At 39.6% G+C, this 24,084-nt stretch overlaps 1 protein-coding gene across 2 annotated transcripts in view; it reads left to right on the top strand.

Annotated features, from left to right (window-relative positions):
* Window positions 1–4,881: 4,881 nt before the first annotated feature.
* ppp2r2d (protein phosphatase 2, regulatory subunit B, delta) overlaps window positions 4,882–24,084 on the top strand; it is a 56,885-nt gene continuing 37,682 nt past the window's right edge. For both annotated transcript variants that reach the window (XM_073027556.1, XM_073027555.1), the window contains exons 1-2: window positions 4,882–5,037; window positions 5,134–5,214. In XM_073027556.1, the coding sequence (XP_072883657.1) occupies window positions 5,031–5,037; window positions 5,134–5,214 (88 nt within the window). In that variant the 5' untranslated portion in view covers window positions 4,882–5,030. The remainder of the gene's footprint in view (window positions 5,038–5,133; window positions 5,215–24,084) is intronic.

Below are 24,084 nucleotides of genomic sequence, written 5' to 3'. Positions count from 1 at the left end.
GTCTGGACTGCTCCTGTGGCTCCTCCCACAGACCCCTGTATAAAGGCGATTGAGGCCTGGGTCCGGGCTCATTTCTCCAGGATGTAGTGTTGTTCATTCTTCCAGTCAATAAAAGCCGATATCTCGCTTCTTACGTCTCAGAGTGAGTTATTGATGGTGCATCAATACTTTAGGAAAGGTGTGAGGGCTTTAAAATAGGTTCATATGGGCTTTGATTGAAATGATTCTAGGAATGAGATAGAGTAGATTTGGAGAGGATGTTTCATATGGTGGGGAAGTCTATGACCAGAGCACGTAGCCTGAAAAATGAAAGACATCCATTCAGAATGGAGATGGAGGAATTTCTTTAGCTAAAGTGGTGAATCTGTGGAATCCATTTCCACAGGCAATGGGTCATTGGGTATAGGGTAATTAAGGCAGAAGATTGGGGCTGAGGGGGAAATGGATAGGCTATGATTAAATGGCAGAGCAGACTCAATAGGCCATACAGCCTAATTCTGCTCCTCTATCTTTTGATCTTGTGGTGGACTTGAGAAACTAGTTATTCTCCTTCTAAGCAGTGGACGTCTGGAGCTAAGACCCTTTATCAGAACTTGAAACAAAGGGGGCAGTAATCAGAATAAGAAGAAAGTTGGGTGGGTGAGGGGGATGAATTAAGAAGCTGGGAGGTGATCAGTAAAAGAGGTAAAGGGCTGAAGGAATTTAAAACAAGAGGACAATGGACCACGGAAGAAAAGGAAGCAGGAGGACCAGAGGGAGGTGATGGACAAGTGAGAGAAATGAAGGGGTAACCAGAATGGGGAATAGATAAAGAGAGAAGGGGGAAAGGGAAGTAATTATCAGAGGTTAAGAGAAATCGATGTTCAATGACTGTCAATGCCACTTCCAGTCCCTCTCCCTTACTCACTGACAACACTACTTTTCAAATGTCTGCCTGTCTCCACCTTGAATATATTTAATAACTCTACTCCAGAGTTCTCTCCAAAGTTATGCAATTCTTTGAAAGGAAACTTCATCTTGATCTCAAATAGATTACCTTACCAATGCCCCTCTAGGGGAACTATCTCGAGCATCCACTCTGTCAATTCCTCGCGGAATCCCATACTTCAGTAATATATCCTTCAAAATGATGGGCAAGGAGTGAGAAAGGGTAGAAAATGGAGAGAATGCAAGAGAGGGAAAGTGGCAAATTCTTGCCCATCGCTTTTGCCCCTTCCTCTCAGTTTTACTCCCTTTGAGCCCTCATCCCTATTCCCTTTCACCCTGACCCATTCCCTTCTCTCTCCTTTGCTTTTCTCTTCTTCATGACCTCCCATTCTTAAACCTTTCCCTAATGTTTCACAGAATTATTGAATGCCTTCTGGAAATCTAAAGAGGAGAGTAGGCAGAGGTGGAGTGAGGAGAGGTAGGTAAGGGATGGGATATAAGCTTTATATTAAGAAGAGGTGTGGAAGTGAAATGATGGAGGGACAGAAAGAAAGCGATAGAGAGAGGTAGTAGAAGTATTTTGTCCCTTTGAGGGCTTGTTCGTCGTATTCTCTCTGGTCACTGGTTTGGGGCGACACCTTCACATTGTTGTCTCTTTCATCCATGCCATTACCTTCTTCTCTAATTCCCATTTCCTACCTTTCTCTTAAATTATTTCTCAAAAGCAAAGCACTTTACCTTTGCAGTATTCTAAAATATTGTTATCCTACAATTGTTTCACAATGTATCAAATTAAATTTATATTTAGTTTTTTTTGGAGAATAGTACAATTACTCAAACACTTGATTATCTCAAGTTGTAAGTGTAATGTTAGGTTATGTTGTAATGTTACAATGTGATTGGTAACCAACAATCAACATCATGTTATTGCTGTCAGCATTAAGCACTGTACTGCTGAGGGAGTGCATGTCTTTCTTTCTCTCCCCCCCCCCCCCCCAAATTCAGGTTAAAATATGGTTTTCCTTTACTTTCTAGGATGAAGACCAACATTGATTACACATACTGGTGAATAATCACATTCATGACCTGCTGTAGCCCTCCACATGAAAGTACTGCCACAATGTTCCAGAATTTACACTCAGCAATGACGAAGGAAACGTTACCATGTAGCTGGTACAATGTTTTCAGTATAAGGGCTGTTCTGGAGCTGTGAGCATTCGAAGGGGCCTGTTGGCTATTTTTCAAAACTGATGATATGGTCAATATGTTGTTGGTAAAAGAATTACTTGGTTAGTAGCTTTCATTCTTGTAGAGATATTTTGTACCTCACAGTACAAGTCTTGATCAAGGGAGGTCACAGTGTTTTACAGTTCTAATTCATGTTTTCAAACTTAGCTTCAAATTCAAAATTAATTTATTATCAAAGTACATATATGTTACCATATACAAACCTGAGATACATTTTCTTGTGGATATACCCAGTAAATCTACAAGATAATAACCATAACAGAATCACTGAACAATTGCTCAAATAGTCATTCAACCAGAATGCATAAGACAACAGACTGTATAAATACAAAAGAAATAATAAATAAATAAGCAAGCAAGCAATAAAGATCAACAACATGAGATGAAGAATCCTTGAAAGTTAGTGCTTCGTTGTGGGAATATTTCAATGATGGGATAGTGAAGTTGAGTGAAGTTATCCCCTTTGGTTCAAGAGCCTGATGGTTGAGGGGTAATAACTGTTGCTGAAGCTGGTGGTGTGAGTCCTGAGGCTCCTGTACCTTCTTCCTAATGGCAGCAGTGAAAAGAGATGTATGTCCTGGCTGGTGGGGGTCCCTGATGATAGATGATAGCGTTTCATGTATATGTGCTCAGTGGCCGGGAGGACTTTACCCATGATGTACCATGCCAAATCCACTGCTTTTTGTAGGATTTTCCATTGAGCTTTTCGTAGCAGGCAGTGATACAGTCAGAAATATATTGTCCACTATAGATCTATTGAAGTTTGTCGAAGTTTTAGATGTCATGCCAAATCTGCACAAACTCCTAAGGAATTAAAGGCGCTGTCATGCTTTCTTACACTTACATGCTGGGCTCAGGACAGATCCCTCAAAATAATAACACCTAGGATTTTAAAGTTGCTAACCCTCTCCACCTCTGATTATCCTATGAGTTGCTAGTTTTCCTCTCCTGAATTCTTATGATCAGCTCCTTGGTCTTGCTGACATTGAGTAAGAGGTCATAGTTATGGCACTACTCAGCGAGATTTTCAGTCTCCCTCCAATATGCTAACCTATCACCTCCTTCGATTCAGCCTACAACAGTGGTGTACTCAGCAAACCTGAATATGGCATTGGAGCTAAGCTTAGCCATGAGTCATGTGTAGAGCCAGTCGAACAGAGAACTAAGCTCACAGCTTTGTGGTATACCTGTGCTGATGGAGATTATGGAGGAGATGTATTACCAATCCAAACCACTGAGGAAATCCAGGAACTATAAGAAGATATTGAGGCCAAGGTCTTGGAGCTTATGACTAATTTTGCGGGGATGATAGTAGTGAATGCTGAGCTGTGGTTGATAAAGAGCATCCTGATGTATGCATTTATTGATCAAATGTTCACAAAAAGATTGCAAATTGTAAATGATCTAAGTGACAGACTACTAGTTATGTTCTGCATCACAGCATCACTCAACTTTGTACCCAAATACATCAGTTCACAGTAGCCAACAGGTGGAGGAGCACGCTGTCTGATGCTCCAGATTCCAGCATCTGCATTCTCCTGAAACCAGTCATCCAAACGTCCCACAGCCTTCTCAAACTCAAAGCTGAGTTTGTTGCCATTTGCCCAAGTTCAAGTAAACAGGGAAGCAATGAAAAACTTACTACAGCAACATAACATCAAACAACTAGTATTACAAGAAAAATATTAATTATACTCAATTTCTACAAGAAAGAACACAATCATTTTTTTAGAACTGGTCCTTTGTCCTGTGATCTTGTGACCTTTTAACCTACTCTAAGACCAATCTAACCCTTCCTTCTAAAATAGCTCTATCATTCATGTACCCATCTTAAGAGTCTCTTAAGTATCCCTAATGTATCTGCCTAAACCACAACCCCTTGAGAACATTCCATGCAACAGATGGGTCTCAGACCAAAATATTGACTGTTCTCTTTTCCATAGATGTCGCCTGGTCTGCTGAGTTCCTCCAGCATTTTGTGTGTTGCTTGGATTTCCAGCACCTGCAGATGATCTCTTATGAGAACATTCCATACACTTATCACTCTCCGTATAAAACCTGCCCCTCACATCCACTGTATACATTCTTCCAATCACTTTAAACATCCTCTCTCGCATTAGCCATTGGCACCCTGGCAAAAGTATGCTGATTCCCCACTCTGTCATCAGCTTATACAAATAAAGTCCATTGTACTGCAACGTGGTCACAGTGTTGCTATACTGAGACAGAGATTAGAGTGTCTTGCAGAGTTTCTCCAGCATTTTGTGTGTGTTGCTCAAGATCTCCGCTATCTGCAGAATCTCTTGTGTTAGTGATTCGGGCTGGGCAAGTTGATGTATGAACCCAACGGTGAATGGGGAGCAGCTGCTCTTGAACCTGAGAATTGGACCGACCTCAGGCTCCTGTACCTCCTGTCCAATGGCAGCTGAAAGAAAATGACATGGGGAGGATGGTGGGGATATTTGATGGCTGACATGGGGAGGATGGTGGGGATATTTGATGGCTGACATGGGGAGGATGGTGGGGATATTTGATGGCAGATGTTGCACTCTCTAAGTACTGCCAAGGGTGGGTAGGGATGTGCCCGTGGTGTCCCCTACGTTACTGCGTTTTCGGATTCCCGTCTCCTGCCTGTGCGCGCTCCCCGACACAAACCGTGACGCGGCCCCTTTAAGGAGCTCGGCAGCGCGCACAGGGCGACGTCACTGAATCATGTCGACGGGCGGTGTCCGCCATCTTGGCGGGTTGCTGACAGTCCGCCGGCGCTGATCGATGTTTCCCTCCTCGCCATCGTCTTCCAAGCCAAATCGCCGGGAAGCACCCGCCCACCCAGCCGGCGGGAGCATCTGACGGCCATGGCGGGTAAGAACGGGTGCATGTCGAAGTCTCCGGTTTCCCCACTCTCTCCCCCTCGCCAGGCCTGCCGTCCCTGACAGCGTGTGTTTTTGCCTTTGCCAGGGATCGGAGTCGGCAGTAACAACGACCTGCAGTGGTGCTTCTCCCAGGTGAAAGGCGCCGTCGACGAGGACGTGGCGGAAGGTGAGTCTGCTTGTTAAAGAGGTCAGGCCTTACCTCTGGGGCGGGGTTGTCGCGCCGGGTGCCAGGCCTGTCATACCCACCGGGTTCCGCGGAACCCATTCCCGGAGGTGGCATAGACTCGCCCGCCCGCCCGTATCCATCCCGCCTTCCTCTTTCGCCAGTTGGTTAATTTTGAGCGGCAGCCGGAATAAAAGGTTCCCGGTGGTGGGAGTGACGTAAATGGTGTGCGCCTGCCTGGCGTGGGGACTGGGTGAAGGCATGTGACGCGCTCCAGACAATGTGCGATCGCACCTTTACCGATTAAAGGGATAAAGGCCCAAGATAGGAACATTAAAATTCCTTTTTTGTGTGTGGGGGGGGGGGGGGGGCGAGCTGAATGAAAGGGTATTAAAAGGTTCAATGTATTGTTGGAGTTGATCATAGTCGTTATATGGCATTTCTGCCACCTTTCGTCAAATCACTGGTTATGGCACAGAAAGATGCAATTTGACCCATCTGTTCCGGAATTCTGATACAGGGTGTCCTCAGTGCCTTTTCTCTAACGCATGCTGCTCAGCCCACTGAATACCTCCAGCTGACAGGATTTTCCAATTTTTTTTTATGCCATGGAGCCTTATTAACCAAGGGGTCAGTGGATTGCAGGTTGGGTACTCCAGTTTGCATATATAGTTTCCTCATGAACGCCACAAATGCAATCTGCCTCCTTCATCTCTGCAGACAGTGCATTCCAGTATCCAAAGAGCATTGGAAGATCTGACTGAATGAACGCAGTGCTCATTTGAGTTTGGTGAACAATTAACTCTGATGCTGGTGTTCAGAGAACCATAGTGGAAGAATTTAAAAAGAAATATGTTACTATATCTGATTGAGTTGTGGGTTAAAATACCACAATACTAAAGCTTCAATTTATATATCATGTTTTCTTTTTATGCTAAATAGTTCAACATTAAAATTGTAATGTCTACCTGTTGGATAAGAAAGCTCTAAAGTATAAAAACTTAAGATTTTAGAGAAAAGTTAAGGATTTACTTCAGTGTAAATGTTGATAACTTATTATCTTGCATGGATTATGAACTATTTAAGGATAATATTATGCATTGTCATCCAAAATAGTGAACCAGTTTAATTTGTTTTTTTTTATTAATATCACCCATGTTGCCTCATCTAAATGGAGCTCATTATTCCCTGTGTATTTCAATCCACATCATGTGAATTCAACATTGGTTGCAGTATCAATAGAATATTAGTGAGATGAAATAATTATTCTAGTTCACTAATAAATTTGTGAGGTGGTGGAATAATTTGTATTTGTGAAATAGAGCTGTGGCACAGAATCATTGTAGTTGAAGAGCTTGAGTTCTTAATATAATCTAGAAGAAATAAAGACAACCTTTTTTTATACTGAATCCTTGATTATGAAAGATGGAACCTTGAGGATTTTGCTGAACACAATTATGTTGTAAAATGATTCTTTATAAGAATTAACAAACTTAGACGAATGTTAGAAAATAGTAGTTCATTTCTTGTATTCAGATCATGGTTAGCCATGGAACTAGTTTCATTAATTTGTATCTGTCTCCTTACATGTTGTCTTCATTAACTTAATATCTGATTTACATTTATAATGTACTTGTCTGGTTCAGTGACTGTACTTCTATTGCACGTTTTAATATCCATTGTATTGTGGGAAACCTGTTGATCGAATTGATAAAACAAAAGCCATTTGAGTATTTTGGAACATGATTGGCTCTTTTGCATCTTGTCAGATAATAAAATCATATGACTTTTAAGAAGCATAATGGTCTCCCTGTAATATGGTACTGGATGGAGAAATGTGAAGAAAAGTCATACTAGAATTGGATATAAATAGAGGAAGATAAACTAGGTTGAGCATTAACTTATGGAAATTCAATTCCATTCAAATAAAATGACTTGATTTGCACTGTTAGATGGATATTTTAAGTGAATAGTAACTTACATTTTTATATCACGATTTGCCTGAGGGATGTTTGTGTATTCATTATTGTATTCTGGAGCATATTTCCAGCATTGTAGTCTGTTATTTGCCCACAATTTATTATCTTCAACAATGACTCAGCAATTATCGTCATTTCAGTGAGTTTTACTATGCTACTTCATTTTGTGGCACGTGTAAAGTTTTTTGATAAATATGATTGCAATACTATCGAGATAGAAAGTATTACATAGAAACATAGAAAATAGGTGCAGGAGTAGGCCATTTGGCCCTTTGAGCCTGCACTGCCATTCAGTATGATCATGGCTGATCATCCAACTCAGAACCCTGTAGCTGCTTTCTCTCCATACCCCCTGATCCCTTTAGCCACAAGGGCCATATCTAACTTTGATCCATTAAAGTTAATCTGTTACACAAGATTCTGCAGCTGCTGGAAATCGAGCAAAGTCCACAAAATGCTGGAGGATTTCAGCAAGTCAGGCAGCATCTATGGAGGGAATAGTCAGTTGATGTTTCAGGCCGAGACCCTTTATCAGGACTGGAAAGGAAAGAGGCAGAAACCAGAATTTTGGGTGGCACAGTAGCATAGTGGTTAGCTCAGCCCTTTACCATATCAGTGACCTGGGTTCAATTCTGGCCGCTGCCTGTAAAAGGAGTTTATGTGTCCTGCCTGTGATTGCATTGGTTTCCTCCAGGTGCTCTGGTTTCCTCCCATAGTCCAAGGCCGTACCAATTGGTAGGTTAATTGGTCATTGTAAATTGTCCAGTGACTAGGCTAGGATTAAATAAGGGGATTGCTAGGCAGCATGGTTCAAAGGGCTGGAAAGGCCTATTCCATCTCAATAAGTAAATAAGGTGGGAGGGAGTGGAAGGAGTAAAAGCTTGTAGGTGATAAATTAATCTGCCGTTTAGTTTAAAATGGCAAAATAACAGATCAATCCTAGTCAGCTTTGATTAAGTGGCATTGCTGCATCCTTGATAAGAGTGTTGATCGTCATTTTTTCCAAATTGAAATTAATGAATTTTACCAGAATGATGAAGGTTAAATGGTTAATTGGTATTTATCTTATTGCTGTTTTGTTTTGCCTGGTGAAAACTACTAGTATTATAATATAAAAGCAAAATGCTGAGACTTTTAGAAATGCTCAGAAGGTTGCACTGCATATTTGGGAAGAGAAACAGTTGATGTTTCAGGTCAGTGGCCTTTTGCTAAAGTTAAAAGATCATGTTTGGTTTGAAAAATGGAATAGAGGGAAAATGACAAAAGCAGCAGAATAAAATGAAGTGATGAACGAATGAGGGACTTGAGGGGGATGGATGTAAATGTAAGTAGCTGACTCATTATCTGAAACTTGAATCTGGTATTATGTTTGAGTATATGCACCGTGCGTTCAAAAGATGAGATGCTATGTTTGAATCTGATAATTACGTTGATATCCAGAAGGTTGTTATGTAGAAATTTAGTAATATAATGGTTTATCACTGTAAAATGAAATAACAGTTTCAATTGTCACTTTGGAAATTCAGCTAGCAGCTTCCAGTTTTATACCTTTGACATACTTTCTGTGCCAGAATTTCATCTTTTCTCTATGAACTGCAGTTTTTCAGGCATTGCAGGGATATTGGAATCCATTACTCAGTGAATAACCATTTTTGAACACATTGGGAATAAATAAGACTTTCCACCACAGTTCTAGATTGGGACCTCATGACCCCTAGTCATTTCCATCATTATCCCTAAACCTCATTCTCTCTCATAATCTCTGTGACCTCTGTAATCCTTCTAACCATCTGACCCCAAGATTTTACTCAATCCCTGATATCCACTTTTCCCCACTAGTTACTTGATTTATTTCATGCATGAAATATTTCTTTTGCCATAATTTCTACTGCACCACTACCACTGACATCAACTTGGGTGCCAAATGGTCTATTACCACAATTCAATCCAGCTCCCCATACCTGATTTTACTGTCAAGTCTTGAAAGTGAAATGTCTCAGTTGCTATTTGTGGTGTGTGAGTTGAGTCAAAGAAGCCAATGATGGCCTGCCACACTACAAGTCCATCAAACCCAGTTGTGCACACTAGAATTAGTAGTTCTGATGCATAACCACACATCTAGCTTGCCTCTCTGGCCCTGAAATTGCCTTCATCTTGGCATGGTCAATGATGCTTATTCCACTTTTTATTCGCCATGCAGTCCAATTCATCCTCTGATGTGTACAAATTCACTGGATGTTTTCTAGTGACCTAGTTTACATTTATAAATCATATTGTTGGTTTGTTGCATTTTTGAACTACTGTCATCTATACCAATGGGGTATTTATTTTATTTAGAGATACAGCATGATAACAGGCCCTTTGGGTCTAATGAGCATGTGTTGCCTACTTACACCCATGTGAGCAATTGACCTACTATCCTGTATATCTTTTGGAATGTGGGAAGAAACAGGAGCATCTGGGGAAGCCCACATGGTCACAGGGACAATGTGGATCACTGCACTGTAATCACATTATGCTCACCACTGAGATACCATGCCACACCCCCCCACCCCACCTTGCTTTCACAGATCTGATTTTTGCAATCTATCACTGAATTGTTCCCCTTTTTTTAAATGCACTTTGACCACACTTTTGATTTTTCTTCAAATCTTCATTGACTGTTTTTGTTTACATCTTAAAAGTTTGTTAAATGAATTATTAAACTGAAAAATGATAAGTTCATTTTAAATAGGAAGGAATTGAATTTGTACCTCAGGCAGAAGAGCATGAACTCCCAGAGGGGACATTCTCACACTGCAGTATCATGTTTGAAAGCTATCATTCCATCCCTTTCCTTTTAACAACAAACTCTGTGATTAAAGTTCACAAATTGGCATATTTCAAATTTGTTGGATATAGTTTGCTGTTGAAATGCCCGAGTTAACTTGCTGTTATCTAACACGGAGTTGTTACGACCTCTGTGTGCATTTCACTAAAGTGTAAAAGCCTATATTTTCCATTCAGGATTATTTGGCAATAATTAGATGCTAATTAGGAATGCAGACTCTCTGTACTCCATAAGTAACATGGCAGTTTTCATATTGTTGCATTCAGATTTATAATGCCACTGTATGGAGGTAGAGAAAGAATGACCTTAAAATGAGCCTGTCTGTTACCTGAGAAATTTTTGATGCAGGTAAATGTGGTTCAAAGGGTCCACAAAAGGTTCATGAGAATTATACCGGGAAGGAAAGGGTAAGCTGATAAGGAGCATTTGATAGCTCAAGGCCTGTATTCACCGGAGTTTTGAAGAAATAGAGGAGGGGTGTCTCACTGAGACCTAGCGAATATTGAAAGTCCTAGTTAGAGTGGATATTGAGGGGATGTTTGCAATAGTGAGTAAGTGTAGGACCAGAGGGGAGAGCCTCAAATAGAAGGACATCCCTTTAGAATAGAAATGAGGAATTTCTTTAGCTAGAAGGTGGTGAATCTATGGAATTCATTGCTCCAGACAGCTGTAGAGGCCAAATCATTGGCTATATTTAAAGTGGAGGTTGACACGTTTTTGATAAGTAAGGGTGTCAAAAGTTACAGGCAGAAGTCAGGAGAATGGGGTTGAGGAGGATAATAAATCAGCCATGCTAGAATGGCAAATCATACTCAATGGGTTGAATGGCCTAATTCTGCTCCGAAGTCTTATTGGTTAGTATTGGTTCTTTGTGGTGGGCCTAAGAGAGAGTTCCTGTGCTCCACAACTCTGACTCTGTATCCCTAGCAGCATTGACAGTGCTGGCAAGTATCTTGTATATCTTGTGGCAAGTGGCTTGTCTTCTATCGTCACAAAGACTTTCCACAATCTACGTTGCCCAAGTGGGGAATGTGATAAAATGCTTTCCTCCTGCCTGGATAAATGCACATTCAAAAACATATTTAAAAACTTGGCATCATCCAAGTAAAAGCATTATGATTAATTGGCATCTTAAACATTCACTCCTTCCACTACATTTACAGTGTAGTTTAATGTACATCTTTTGCAGACTGGTTTGCAGCTACTTACTAAGGCTATTTTGATACACTTCCCAAGCCTGAGACCTTCACAATTGAGAAGGACAAAGACATAAGATACACAGAATACTACCACCTGGTAATACTCATCTAGATTACACCACATATTGATGAAAAATACAATTTTTCTGGTATATTTATATACATTATTCATATTTTGTATATAGAATATGAACAAATATTCATCTCTTTGAAGTTTTCATTTTTTTTTGTTTTACAACATTGAATCACAATGGATTTAATTTGCTTTTTGACACTGATCGACAGAAAAAGACTTTCATGTCAAAGTGAGAACAGCTCACTACAAAATGACCTAAATTAATAACAAATTTAAAACAAAATAATTGATTGCATTAAGTATTCACCTCATTTAATATGACACACCAAATCAACACAGGTGCAGCCAATTGGTTGCAGAAGTCACATCATTAATTAAACGGAGATCTGTTTTTTGGAGACCTGTATGCAGTCAAGTGTTTCAAGTGATTGTCGTAAATATACATCTGTATCTGGAAGGTTCAGTTGCTAGTGAGCCAGTATTCTGGCAAAAAAACTACATAATGAAGACAAAACATACTGCTTATGAAAGAACGAATAAAGGGAAAATGGAAACGAAAAATAAAAATAACTCTGGGGTACCCCGCCTCTATCCAGACATACTGACCAATTTCCCCAAGCGATACTGATGATGATTGGGAATGAGTAGGGTGACATAATAATCCCGCTGTACTATCCACAGCTGTACGGCGCCTGTTTTACTACAGTCAGGTTCCCTACCCCCATATGGTTCTTGGCCTAGTGCCTCAATCACCAACTTGACAGTCATTGCATCACCACTGACTGATGTAGTTCCTCCAGAATGGTTGGGAAGCCCAGTACCCACGTGCAGTCAGACTGGACCCCTGAAGAAGTGCCATTGGTTTTATCTACAGGCTCAGTATCCATTGCCCATGAGGACGTATCCTAACTCAGAAGCTGGAGTGGTGGAACAAGCACCTGTGCAAATCCATAAGCCCTGGACCCCTTCCGAACTCTGTGATATACTGAATGCCGCCCCTGACATAAAGGTCGACCCCCAAGGGTTCTGTAATTATTTAAGAACTATCCTGACTATTCATTCCGCTAACTCCTGAAATTTGTTCCCTCTGGCTATGGCCACCCTTACTCCTACTGATCAGACACGATTCACCACTCGGCTCAGACATGGCAACTGCGACCAACAAGAGAGCAGAAATTAAATGGGATGCTGCTTCCTGGCTTCCCTTGTACCCCACATGTGAATGCACACTTCCCTCCCATGGCAAAAGTGAGGAATCTCACAACTGGAGCACTTCTGGATGATAGCTTTCCCCTCCTATGGGGCGGCCCACAATTCAAAGGGGTGGTTCGAGTCCCCCAGAATAGTCAATCAAGATGAGAGGTTTGAGTCCCCTGGAATAGTAAATCAAGATGGGCGGTTCGAGTCTCCCGGAATAGTAAGCCAAGACTTACTATTCCCACTATAGTGGGAGGCCACTAAGAGACCCATGACAACTCGGATGTGCAAAACTGTTAGAGACCTATCCACACAGATTCAAGGCTGTAATTGCTGCCAAAGGTGCGTCTACTAAATACTGACTTGAAGGGGTGAATACTTAAGTAATCAATTATTTTGTACTTTATAATTAATTTAGATCACTTTGTAGTAAGTTGTTTTCACTTTGACACGAAAGAGTCTTTATCTGTTCATCAGTGTCAAAAAAGTCAAGTTAAATCCACTGTGATTCAATGTTGTAAAACAGTAAAATATGAAAACTTCCAAGGGGGGGGGGGTGAATACTTTTTATAGGCACTGTAATTTTATTTACCTCAGGGAATACAAACCCAGACTGTTCAACCACTTCCTGTCATTAGAGTACTTCAATCCAAGTCACATCCTGATGAATCTCTTCTGCACTCCTCCAGCACAGTCACATCCTTTCTATAGTGTAGCAGTCACAATTTTCCAAATGCAGATTAACCAGCACATTGTAAGGTTGCAATATGATGTCCCAGATTTTTTTTTTCTGTAGTTGAACTTTTTTGAACCCAGAATAAGGCTGTATGTATACAAAGAAAGTTAAAATGCTGTTTGATAATTCTTATATGTATTCATTGAAAGTTTTACTTGAAGAAATGGCCTTTCCCAAAAGCCTGGATTTGGTTTTGATATTTTTGCGTAAGACCATTGGTTTTGATAATTTTAGGCTAATTTTACAATCAAAACATATACAGTGCAACTCTTTCAAGATGTTTCAGTCAAATTAAACCTGATCAAATACACTTCTTCTCAGGCTAACATTTACTTAGTGGTTTTTCAAATTTATTTGAAGGTAGTTTGCATATTTCTGAAATAATATTTACGTATGAGGTCAAATTGGCATCTTGGTTATAGCTTCTTTTTGTCTTTGTATTTCTCAGACCTGGTAATGATTAATTGAAATATTCATGTCAACAAAAATGCCTCATTTTCACAGACAATATGAAAAAATTCATTGCTGTTGATTTGTGAAAAACATTGCACTCTTAATAAAAAGTGAATTGCATTCAGACAAAAACTTTTTTAAAGAGAAAAAATAGATAAAGAGATTGAGGAAGTAGAAATGATGGAAGAGTAATGGGGAAAAATATGAAATTAGCTTCATATTTTGGCCCTGCAATGTTTAAACCATGCGTAGTCTGCACTTGCTACGTACTTTATCCTCAATGTCTTGACTTTAGTGTTGCCCTTTCCACACCAGTGACAACTGTATGCCAACATTTCATAAACATTTCAGTTTTGTCAGTTTGCTGATTGATAAATCTAGCTATTATTGCTTTTTTCTCTCTCATTATTAGCTGTATTGTGGTCTGACTTATCCAGAATTGTGAGCTTTGTTTTTTATCACCTATCTTGTTTTTTTGTATAGGTAACTTAAAACTGTTTATTCTTTTAAACAGATTTTCTTTAGTAGAGTAGTGGTTAGCATAATGCTTTTACAGTGCTAGTGACCAAGGTTCAATTCAGCCACTATCTGTAAGGACATTCTCATCTTGACCGTGTAGGTTTCCTCCAGGTGCTCCAGTTTCCTCCTACATTTCAAAGATGCATGATTTGATTAATTGGTCACATCAATGTAGTTGGGCATGCACGGTCTCATTGGGCCTGAAGGGCCTGTAACTGAGATTTATCTTTAAATAAAATAGATATTTTAGTTAAAAATGCAGCTTCAGCCACTCAAACTTATCTCAGACTCTAACCTATTCACCAAGCTCTTTTCTGATCTTTCCTGGCTTTTCATTGGGGAAATATGCATTGCATTACTCTGTATTTTTCCAGAAGGATTATAAATGATAAATGTTGCATGATGTGTTGATTCTTTGGATGAAGTGCACTTATAATTCTGGTTGGATTCTTTATTAGTTCTGTTTTGGGACAATCATAACTAACCAGTTAATCTGTCCATGGAGTATAAAAACTTAATGGCTTCAGGATAGAAACAGTCAGTTGCTTGAAATTCAAGCGCTGAGGGAATTCTTTAAATAATAAAGAACCTCTGAGAATTAGATCAAAAGTTGGAATTCTGCTATTACATTTACAAGTGCTAGTAAATGTAATACAGAGACAAGTATGTGATTTTGCTTTAGTAGTTTTCAGAGGTTCTCTAACGCAAAGCATGCATACAGTGTGGTGTTTCTGTTTAGTATAATTATTTGCTTATTGTGTCAAAGATATTAATCAAAGAATTATGACTTTGACCTTGGCTAGCATAATGTAATTGGAATTTTTACAGCCTTTTTTTTTAGTAAAAATGGACATTCTTCTGTGCATTTTTACTCACAGATTATGCAGCCCTGTTGAACTCAGCACCTTCATACAGGGGCCAAGGTGAGACTTTGGCAGCACGGTAGCATTGCACTTAGTGTAACAACATTACAGTATCAGCAATCCAGGTTCTATTCTGCTGCTGTCCGTAAGGAGGTTATTCAGTACGTTCTACCCATGACAATGTGGGTTTCTTCCGGGTGCTCTAGTTTTCTCCCACATTACAAATTCACGTGAAATAGTAGGTTAATTGGTCATATGGGTGTAATTGGCCAGCGCCGGCTTGTTCAGTTGGTAGGGTCTGTACCGTGCTATATCTTTAAATAAGAAAAATAAAATAAATAAACTCTACTCTCCTTGATCTGGGATCTCTAGTGTTAATTGCAGCTAATTTACATCAGCCTTGGTAATTCCTGTAAGATCAGTACAACCTTTGAACTAAACCCAGTAAAGCTCCTGGTTTGTATGGCTTGGCTACTAACAAACTTTTATAGGTGTGTAGTGGAGAGTATGTTGACTGGCTACCTCATGGCTTACTGAGGAAACACCAATGCCTTTTTTTTAAACTTTTTTTATTGTTTTCAAATAGTTACAGAATAAATGTGTATGAGAAAAAAAAATGTTACCCAGCCCCCCTCCCCTTAACCCCTCCCCCCTAACATCCCTATTAAAAAAAAGAATAGAAATCCTACAAAAGGTAATGGATTCAGCCTAGTACATCACAATAAAGCCCTCCCAACCATTGAGTACATCTACATGAAACACTGTTATGGAAAGCAGCATCCATCATCAGGGATACCACCATCCAGGTCATGCTCCCTTCTCGCTGCTGCCAACAGGTAGAATATACAAGAGATTCAGGATTCATACCAGCAGGTTCAGGAACAGATACAATCGCTCAACCATCAGGCTCTTGAATAAAAGGAATAACTACTCTCATTTGTCCTTCATTGAAATGTTCTACAACCAATGATCTCACTTTAAGGATTCTTTATCTCATTATCTCAAGTTCTCACTATTGCTATTTATTTATATTTGCACTTGCATAGTTTGTTTTGCACTCTAGGTAAATCTTCCATTGATCTGTTACTATTCTGTAGATTTGCTGAATATGCCCACAAGAAAATGAATCTCAGGGTTGTATTTGATGATATATATGTGCTTTAATAATAAAATTAACTTTGAATTTTACTCAGACAAAATGTTTAGGCATTGGGAGAGCTGACAACATTTGTTTTTATTTATTTAGCCAGAATCAGGAGATACAAGTTCATGAAGGTTTTGTGAATACAGGTGGAAGAGGCTTTGTGCCATTACAATTTATGTCACTTAATTCATGCTAATGTGACAATGTGGTGACAGCTGTGTAAATTTATGAGAAGAATTTTTCAAGAGGAAGAAAACCAGACTTGGTGAAAGAATCAAAAGCAGCTTTTCACAATCTAAGCTGGCTACTTTTAACAGGAAAGTAAAGACTAGAGGAAAATTACATACAATTCAATAGTTCCTTACAAATTATGTGCTTCTTATTCATTTTACTTGCAGCATTGCAGTACATGTTTGATAGTGGCTTGATGCTGTAAGCCACCAGATTTAAATTCATCTAAGTACTCTTGTAGTGCATTTGAATCAGTTCTGAAATGTGAAACAAGATTATGGAGGAAAAACAGTACATTTCAAAATGATAGGGAGTTTTCTTTAAGTTTTCCCTTCTTTACATGATATATGCATTGAGCTGAATTGAAATCGTACATTTGCAAATTGCACCATCTAATCATTATTGAATAATTAAAGCTAGTTCTATCATAATTTATTTGAATATAGATATTTCACAATGCTGAATTATAATATGAAATATTGTAGCTTATGTACAAAATAAAATACTGTATTTGTTGAGAATCTGAAGAGTGTATATATATATATATATATATGTCTTTTTAGTCCATGCTCTATGTTTTGCCATTATTAGATGATTGTTACTTCTGAATATCAGATTCAGTAATAACTCATAAAATATTTTAACAAGTAATTATTTTGTGCATGGTTTCTTACTACTTGTAGGATTTAACTTTAAAACTTATCATACAGTAAAATTCTGATAAAGCACTAGCTTCAGGAAGGCACGGAGCGACCACTCCCCGCTGAACATCGACGGTTCCTCGGTAGAGATCATTAAGAGCACCAAATTTCTTGGTGTTCACCTGGTGGAGAATCTCACCTGGTCCCTCAACACCAGCTCCATAGCAAAGAAAGCCCAGCAGCGTCTCTACTTTCTACGAAGACTGAGGAAAGTCCATCTCCCACCCCCCCATCCTCATCACATTCTACAGTGGTTGTATTGAGAGCATCCTGAGCAGAAATTGCACCATCTCGGATCACAAGACCCTGCAGCAGATAGTGAGGTCAGCTGAGAAGATCATCGGGGTCTCTCTTCCCGCCATTACAGACATTTACACTACACGCTGCATCCGCAAAGCAAGCAGCATTATGAAGGACCCCACGCACGCCTCATACAAACTTTTCTCCCTCCTGCTATCTGGGAAAAGGCACCGAAGCATTCGGGCTCTCGCGACCAGACAATGTAACAGTTTCTTCCACCAAGCTATCAGACTCCTCAATACCCAGAGCCTGGACTGAAACCAACTTACTGCCCTCTACTGTGTCTGTTGTCTTGTCTATTATTTATTATAATGCCTGCACAGTTTTGTGCATTTTATGCAGTCCTGGGTAGTCTAGTGTAGTTTTTTTCTGTGTTTTTATGTAGTTCAGTGTAGTTTTTGTACTGTTTCATGGAGCACTATGGTCCTGAAAAGCGTCTTGTTTTTACTGTGTACTGTACCAGCAGTTATGGTCAAAATGAGAATAAAAAGTGACTTGACTGACTGTTCAGAACTCTTGATGTTTGGCATCTGGTTTGCCCTTCTGACTTTCTAGGACCCTAGTTTGCAAACTCCCTTCTGAGTTGCTGGCTCCCATGTTCTCTTTTAACTGAACAGTGTCTCTTTTCTCATGCAGAGTAGGCCATAGGAGAAAGGGAAGGAGATGGGGATGCAGGAGAAGTGATAGGCAAGTGAGAAGAAGTGAATGGGCACAGTAGGGAATAGAGAAAGGAGGGAATATCATCCAATAGTCCAAAAAATCCTGTAACAATGTCCCAAACATGCCAGATTATCTGTACTGCATATATAAATTCAGTACTGTTTATCTGGAGTTTCCTTACTTTAGTTCTTTGGGTGCAAACAGGGTACTCCTGTTTTTATGGAGAGTTTTTTCATGTGAAATTCTAATCTTGGTGAATAATAAGATTTGGATTTGGAGGGGGATAGAATAATACAACACAGTACTGGCCCTTCGGCTCACAATGTTGTACCAATACTTAAACCCTGCCTCCCATATAAACCCCCACCTTAAATTCCTCCATATACCTGTCTAGTAGTCTCTTAAATTTATGGTTTGAATTATCAAATTGCAGCATGATAAAACACTCTTCACTTACTGTGGGTGAGGACAGCTTCAGGAAGCTCGACGCCATACAGGACATGCAGTCTGCTTGGTAGGCATAATCATTTATTTACACCACTCCCAACCAACAGTAGCAGCAGTTTGTACCATCTACTGCATGGCAGCAATTCATCAGGACTCCTTATATGGTACCTTCCAAACTCGTGACCTCTACCAGCTAAAAGGAAAAGGGAGAAAATACAGAGGCACACCACCATCCAGAGGTTGCCCTCCCAGTTACATTCCATTCTGACTTGAAAATATATCGTGGTAACTTTACTGTCACGTGATAAAAAATCTTGTAGCTCAGTGAGAGCATTGTTGGCATACACACACCTTAAGGACTGCAGTGGTTCAGGATGGCAGCTCACCACCATCTTCTCAAGGGCAAAGAGGGTGGGAAATCAAGTGCTTGCTCAGCCTGTGAAGCGCACATCCCTGCAACTAATCTTTGTAAACTGCTTACTGGTAAATAAACCTATTTGATAGTGTAACCTTTTGCAGAAGTGTCTGTTTGATTTGTCATCTCTGGAGGCAACGTGTCCTTTGTATTGTTCTTATTAACTCTCAGTTCTTGATGATATCTGCTCCTTCAACTGTGACATATTGCACATTTCTAATTGGCTGGTGAGATGCTAAGTTCTCTATTCCTTTGCTGAATCTTTAACACCACTCCATCCAAGTTTGAAAGCATCTTTATTTTCTCCAGTTTCATAACAAACTTGCTTAGTAATGCTTCTGTTAAGTGTGTCTATTCATACTACAGTAAAAGCTCATGTAACTACCGTAGATTCCGGACTACAGAGCGCACCTGATTAAAAGCCGCTGGCTCTAATTTTAGAAAGAAAATCAATTTTTTACTTGTACAGGCCGCACCGGATTTTCAGCCGCAGGTGTCCCACGTTGTAATATAAGATATTTACACAGAAAGATATTACACGTGAGGATTTTTTAACTTTTAATTAAATCCATATGGTAACATAAACAAATACATATTGCAAATGCTTTTTTTCGAACCGTGCCTGTAACGTGGCTACTTTTAAATATACGTTGCGTATACTTTTTTACTGAACAACATTCCAATATCTCCTAACGACTGGTAAAAAATATATATACTGCAGCCTACCAGGAAAAGTTATTGATCGCCTTTAACTTAAAAGCAGCGTTCGCTCAGATCCAATGCCGCTCGCCCCCCTCCTTCCCGTTTATCGCAAACTGGCATTTTTCCCACAAGACGCGGCGAAACCGGGTGTGACGTCATAGCATCCCGCGATGTAGTACAGAAAACAAATATAGTTAAAACACTTCTAACTTTAACTAGAAAATGAATTACTAAGCAAAAATATTACGAAATAACTGCCATAAAGGCAGCACAATGCTTTTCTTCGAGTGTTTTCCATGTTGATGAGGGTGAGTACAAATGACTGATTTACAATAATTTAATTGTGAAAGTGCGCTTGATTTATCGTACAATTTCATTGGACCTCTGTGAACTACTCATCAATTTTATTGGTCTACTGTTACGAGGCAAAATGTTTTTGGCGGCATGAAAAAAATCATGTATTAGCCGCACCGTATTAAAGGCCGCAGAGTTCAAAGCTGTTCAAAATGTGGGGAAAAAGTAGCGGCTTATAATCCGACATCTACGGTATATACAGTGGCATGCAAAAGTTTGGGCACCCCCGGTCAAAATTTCTGTTACTGTGAGTAGCTAAGCAAGTAAAAGATAACCTGATTTCCAAAAGCAATAAAGGCATGATGACACATTTCTTTAATATTTTAAGCATGATTACTTTTTTTATTTCCATCTTTTACAGTTTCAAAATAACAAAAAAGGAAAAGGGCCCAAAGCAAAAGTTTGGGCACCCTGCATGGTCAGTACTTAGTAACACCCCCTTTGGCAAACGTCACAGCTTGTAAATACTTTCTGTAGCCAGCTAAGAGACTTTCTATTCTTGTTTGGGGGATTTTTGCCCATTCTTCCTTGCAAAAGGCTTCTAGTTCTGTGAGATTCTTGGGCCATCTTACATGCACTGCTCTTTTGAGGTCTATCCACAGATTTTCAATAATGTTTATGTGGGCCATGGCAAAACCTTCAGCTTGTGCCTCTTGAGGTAGTCATTGTGGATTTTGAGGTGTGTTTAGGATTATTATCCTGTTGTAGAAGCTATCCTCTTTTCATCTTCAGCTTTTTTACAGATGGTGTGATGTTTGCTTCCAGAATTTGCTGGTATTTAATTGAATTCATTCTTCCCTCTACCAGTGGAATGTTCCCCATGGCACTGGCTACAACACAAACCCAAAGCATGATCGATCCAGCCCCGTGCTTAACAGTTGGAGAGGTGTTCTTTTCATGAAATTCTGCACCCTTTTTTCTCCAAACATACCTTTGATCATTGCAGCCAAGAAGTTCTATTTTAACTTCATTAGGCCACGAGACTTGTTTCTAAAATGCATCAGGCTTGTTTAGATGTTCCTTTGCAAACTTCTGACGGTGAATTTTGTGGTGAGGATGCAGACAAGGTTTTCTTCTGATGACTCTTCCATGAAGGTTATATTTGTGCAGGTGTTGCTGCACAGTAGAACAGTACACCACCACTCCAGAGTCTACTAAATCTTCCTGAAGGTCTTTTGTAGTCAAACGGGGGTTTGATTTGCCTTTCTGGCAATCGTACGAGCAGTTCTCTCAGAAAGTTTTCTTGGTCTTCCAGACCTCAACTTGACCTCCACCATTCCTGTTAACTGCCGTTTCATAATTACATTACAAACTGAGGAAACGGCTACCTGAAAATGCTTTGCTATCTTATAGCCTTCTCCTGCTTTGTGGGCATCATTTATTTTAATTTTCAGAGTCCTAGGCAGCTGCTTAGAGGAGCCCATAGCTGCTGATTGTTGGGACAAGGTTTGAGGAGTCAGGGTATTTATAAAGCTTTGAAATTTGCATCACCTGGCCTTTCCTAACGATGACTATGAACAAGCCATAGCCCTAACAAGCTAATTAAGGTCTGAGACCTTGGCAAAAGTTATTTGAGAGCTCAAATCTCTTGGGGTGCCCAAACTTTTGCATGGTGCTCCTTTCCTTTTTTTCACTCTAAAGTTGTACAAAACAAAAATAATACACCAATCTTGCTTAAAATGTTGAAAACAATGTTTCATCTTTAACTTTGTGACTTTTGGAGTTCAGTTCATCTTCTACTCACTTAACTATTCATAGTAACAGAAATTTTGACCAGGGTGCCCAAACTTTTGCATGCACTGTATCGTAATGGTATTCACTCTGTAGTCATGGAAGCATCATTTTAAATCTAGAAACATTAAACCTATTGCTCATTCACAGCAAAGTACTCCAGTTTATACAAGAACCTTTAATAACCTTGCTTAATATGGGAAAGTAAACTGACTTTGAATGAAGCCTGAACTGTAACATTTACATAAATGATTATTTATACAATATCATGGAAAGCACATTCAGCTTAAACTTTCTTTCAGAAGCCAATATATTTGCATGAACTTAACTCTGTTGTATCACTTGTGCTTCCTTGGTCAATGTGCTCCACTTCTAACATAAACATACAGCTAGCAAATAAGTAATTATTCTTAAATGGTCTAAGCTGGTGTCTCTGTGACAGTAATGGTGTGTTGGAAGTACTCGGCAGATCAGGTAGCATCTGTAGAGAGGAAAACTGAAATAATATATATGGCTGACTTTATTAGAACAGGCTAGATATACAGACAAGGCTGGTTTTCTGAAATTGTTGAATTCATTGGTAAATGCTGATGGATGAAGTGTGCCTTGGCAGAACTTAGGAGCTTACATTGGAACAGTGGGAAGCCATCTATGAGAGGTTGTAGTTGGGATGGAGAATTAAAAGGATAATGTGACTGGAAGCACAGGGACTGAATGAACTAATCTTGCAAAGTGGTCACTCAGTCTGTGTTTGGTTTGACCCCTGTATAGGAGATCACATCATCAGCACCACTTGTTTTACACAGGTTGAAAAAATACAAGTAATTTGCTGTTGCAGCTAGTAGACTTGCTTGGGTACCAGCAAGCTGGGAATGAACAAAACAAAAAGTCTGGTGTTACATCTGATGTGGTTGCATGGGAAAGTACCTTGAGAAAGGGAGTAGTTGGTGAAGATGGAAGAGCCAAGCAGCGAATTGCATAAGTGATATAGGGAGATAGCTGTGAAAGGGGGTGGATTGGGTGTTAGTTACTTATGTATCCTCTGAAATGGAGATGAAGAAGTCAGTGGAAAGGGAAGAGTCAAATGCAGGTCAGAGGAAAGTGTAAGATGGAAATTGGCAATAAAATTAATGACATTTCAACTGATTATTAAGATCCCCATCATACACCCCTCTAGCCAATGATACTGGAGGAAAGTAATGGCTAACACTATGGTAAATTAGTGCATTCGCAATGCAGATGCCAGTGCATCTGACCTTCAGCTCCACCAGAGAACATTAGCATCAACTTCAGGAAAAAGCTCAGTTACACTGAGCTGAAGTACTAGATTTTAGCATGATGCCAGCCAAATCTTATGGAAAAAGTTAAAAGACTTTAAAATATAGTTTCAGTAAAATATAAACATTTTTGTTATTTTTAATTGTCAAATCTTTAATTTTTAAAATTTGGTTTCAGCTGTTTTTTAAATGTCTCTTATTAGGCATTTACGAACAACTTAAAAGGTCATGCTAGCAAAAGTTACTGAATGACCAACAGTGCAGTCCTGGGCAGGTTCCCAGTAACTACTTGGGTGTATAAGATAATGAGAGGCATTAATCATGTGGGATAGTCAGAGGCTTTTTCCCAGTGCTGAAATGGCTAGCACGAGAGGGCATAGTTTTAAGGTGTTTGAAAGTACGGTAGGTACAGAGGAGATATCAGGGGTAAGTTTTTTTTACGCAGAGAGTGGTGAGTGCATGGAATGGGCTGCCGGCGGTGGTGGTGGAGGCGGTAACGATAGCATGTTTTAAGAGACTCCTAGATCGGTACATGGAGCTTAGAAAAATAGAGGGCTATGGGTAAGCCTAAGTAGTACTAAAGTAAGGACATGTTTGGCACAGCTTTGTGGGCCAAAGGGCTTGTTTTGTGCTGTAGATTTTCTATGTCTTGCTTACTGGCAGAGGGGTATTCAACTTTATTGCACCCACAGAGTCTGCAAACGGTTAGAGCAGCAAGGTAAACATAATGTAGCCTATTGTAAATAAGGAAATGACAGATGTAATGATTTGTATTTGTATTTAAATATGAGAAGGAGAACAGCATCCTGAATATTGTGAGGAAATTTACATTGAATCAGACTCGAGGGCTTTCCAAAATAAACAGAAGATAAATAACTTATTAAATGAAGACAGATACAACATCAAATGGTTTGCATATCAGTTTTAAAGGATGTAGGGAAAACAATTACATAGTTCTACTTTAAGAATAATTCCTTACAATATCCAGATTGCAGGTGTCGCTGACGTTTTTGGGGAATGGAACAGAGAAACGAGAGAGATCAACTGAACATAAAGATA

Source organism: Hemitrygon akajei, chromosome 23, assembly GCF_048418815.1.
Source record: "Hemitrygon akajei chromosome 23, sHemAka1.3, whole genome shotgun sequence".
Classification (NCBI taxonomy): Eukaryota; Metazoa; Chordata; class Chondrichthyes; order Myliobatiformes; family Dasyatidae; genus Hemitrygon; species Hemitrygon akajei.
The sequence above is the reverse complement of the archived record's forward strand: the minus strand, read 5'-3'. Positions and strand labels throughout refer to the sequence as shown.